Source organism: Dendrobium catenatum, unplaced genomic scaffold (assembly GCF_001605985.2).
Source record: "Dendrobium catenatum unplaced genomic scaffold, ASM160598v2 original_scaffold_42240, whole genome shotgun sequence".
NCBI classification, from domain to species: domain Eukaryota; kingdom Viridiplantae; phylum Streptophyta; class Magnoliopsida; order Asparagales; family Orchidaceae; genus Dendrobium; species Dendrobium catenatum.
Genome location: NW_021360697.1, coordinates 1 through 955, shown reverse-complemented (window position 1 = coordinate 955; position 955 = coordinate 1). Strand labels below are relative to the sequence as shown.

The 955-nt window shown below is 48.1% G+C and overlaps 1 protein-coding gene across 1 annotated transcript; it reads left to right on the top strand.

The window, feature by feature from the left end:
* Window positions 1–139: 139 nt before the first annotated feature.
* On the top strand, window positions 140–911 carry LOC110098402 (protein LIGHT-DEPENDENT SHORT HYPOCOTYLS 3-like). The gene has a single exon (XM_020825222.2). The coding sequence runs from the start codon at window positions 327–329 to the stop codon at window positions 909–911; it is 585 nt and encodes a 194-aa protein (XP_020680881.1). The 5' UTR covers window positions 140–326.
* Window positions 912–955: the final 44 nt, after the last annotated feature.

Genomic DNA, 955 nt, shown 5'->3' with positions numbered 1-955 from the left:
ATAATTATTTCTAAAAATATAATTCAATGATTACATATTAATACATAATAAAATTTTAAATATAGATAAATGATTTTTTATATGTGACCATTGCTATCTTACAAAAATGATAAACCACTAATAAAAAAGCCATTTTAAATCCGCCATTATCAACAAGCAAAATTCTTCTCCCCCCAAAACACAGAGATCTCAGTCTCCAACCTGGCTTTCCTTAAAACCACACCAATCCTCTCATTTCAGACATCATCTGATCATCCACTTCCCTTTCTCTCTCCCAAAACCATGCATCAAAACCAGCACAAGATCTGCTAACCCTAAAACAAGCCATGGACACTCGTCCTTCCGACGACTTCACCATCACCATCCCACTGACAATTAACCCTTCCCCATCCTCTTCCACACCCGCCGCCTCCTCCTCCTCCTCACTGCCTTCCCCAAGTCGCTACGAATCACAAAAACGCCGCGACTGGAACACTTTCGGTCAGTACTTAAAGAACCATCGCCCTCCACTCTCACTCGAACGCTGCAGTGGCGCACACGTTCTCGAGTTCCTCCGCTACTTAGATCAGTTCGGCAAAACCAAAGTTCACACACAGATGTGCCCTTTTTACGGTCACCCGAACCAGCCCGCTCCTTGCCCCTGCCCTCTACGCCAAGCTTGGGGTAGCCTCGACGCGCTTATCGGCCGACTCCGTGCTGCATATGAAGAGAATGGAGGCCGGCCTGAGACCAACCCCTTCGGCGCACGCGCCGTGCGTCTTTATCTCCGTGAGGTGCGTGACATACAATCCAAGGCTCGGGGAATTAGCTATGAGAAGAAGAAGCGCAAGAAGCCGCCGCCCGCTGCCTCCGCGGCAAATGATCACCAGATGCTCCCTCACGGCTCCCCTCCTTCCGCCGGCTGCGCTTGAGATCTAGAAACTGGTAATAGACTGAAGTAGTAGTATATATTTAT

What these genes read in the sequence shown, in the direction of transcription:
- LOC110098402 (XM_020825222.2), top strand. Translation starts at nt 327, where the DNA reads ATGGACACTCGTCCTTCCGACGACTTCACCATCACCATCCCACTGACA.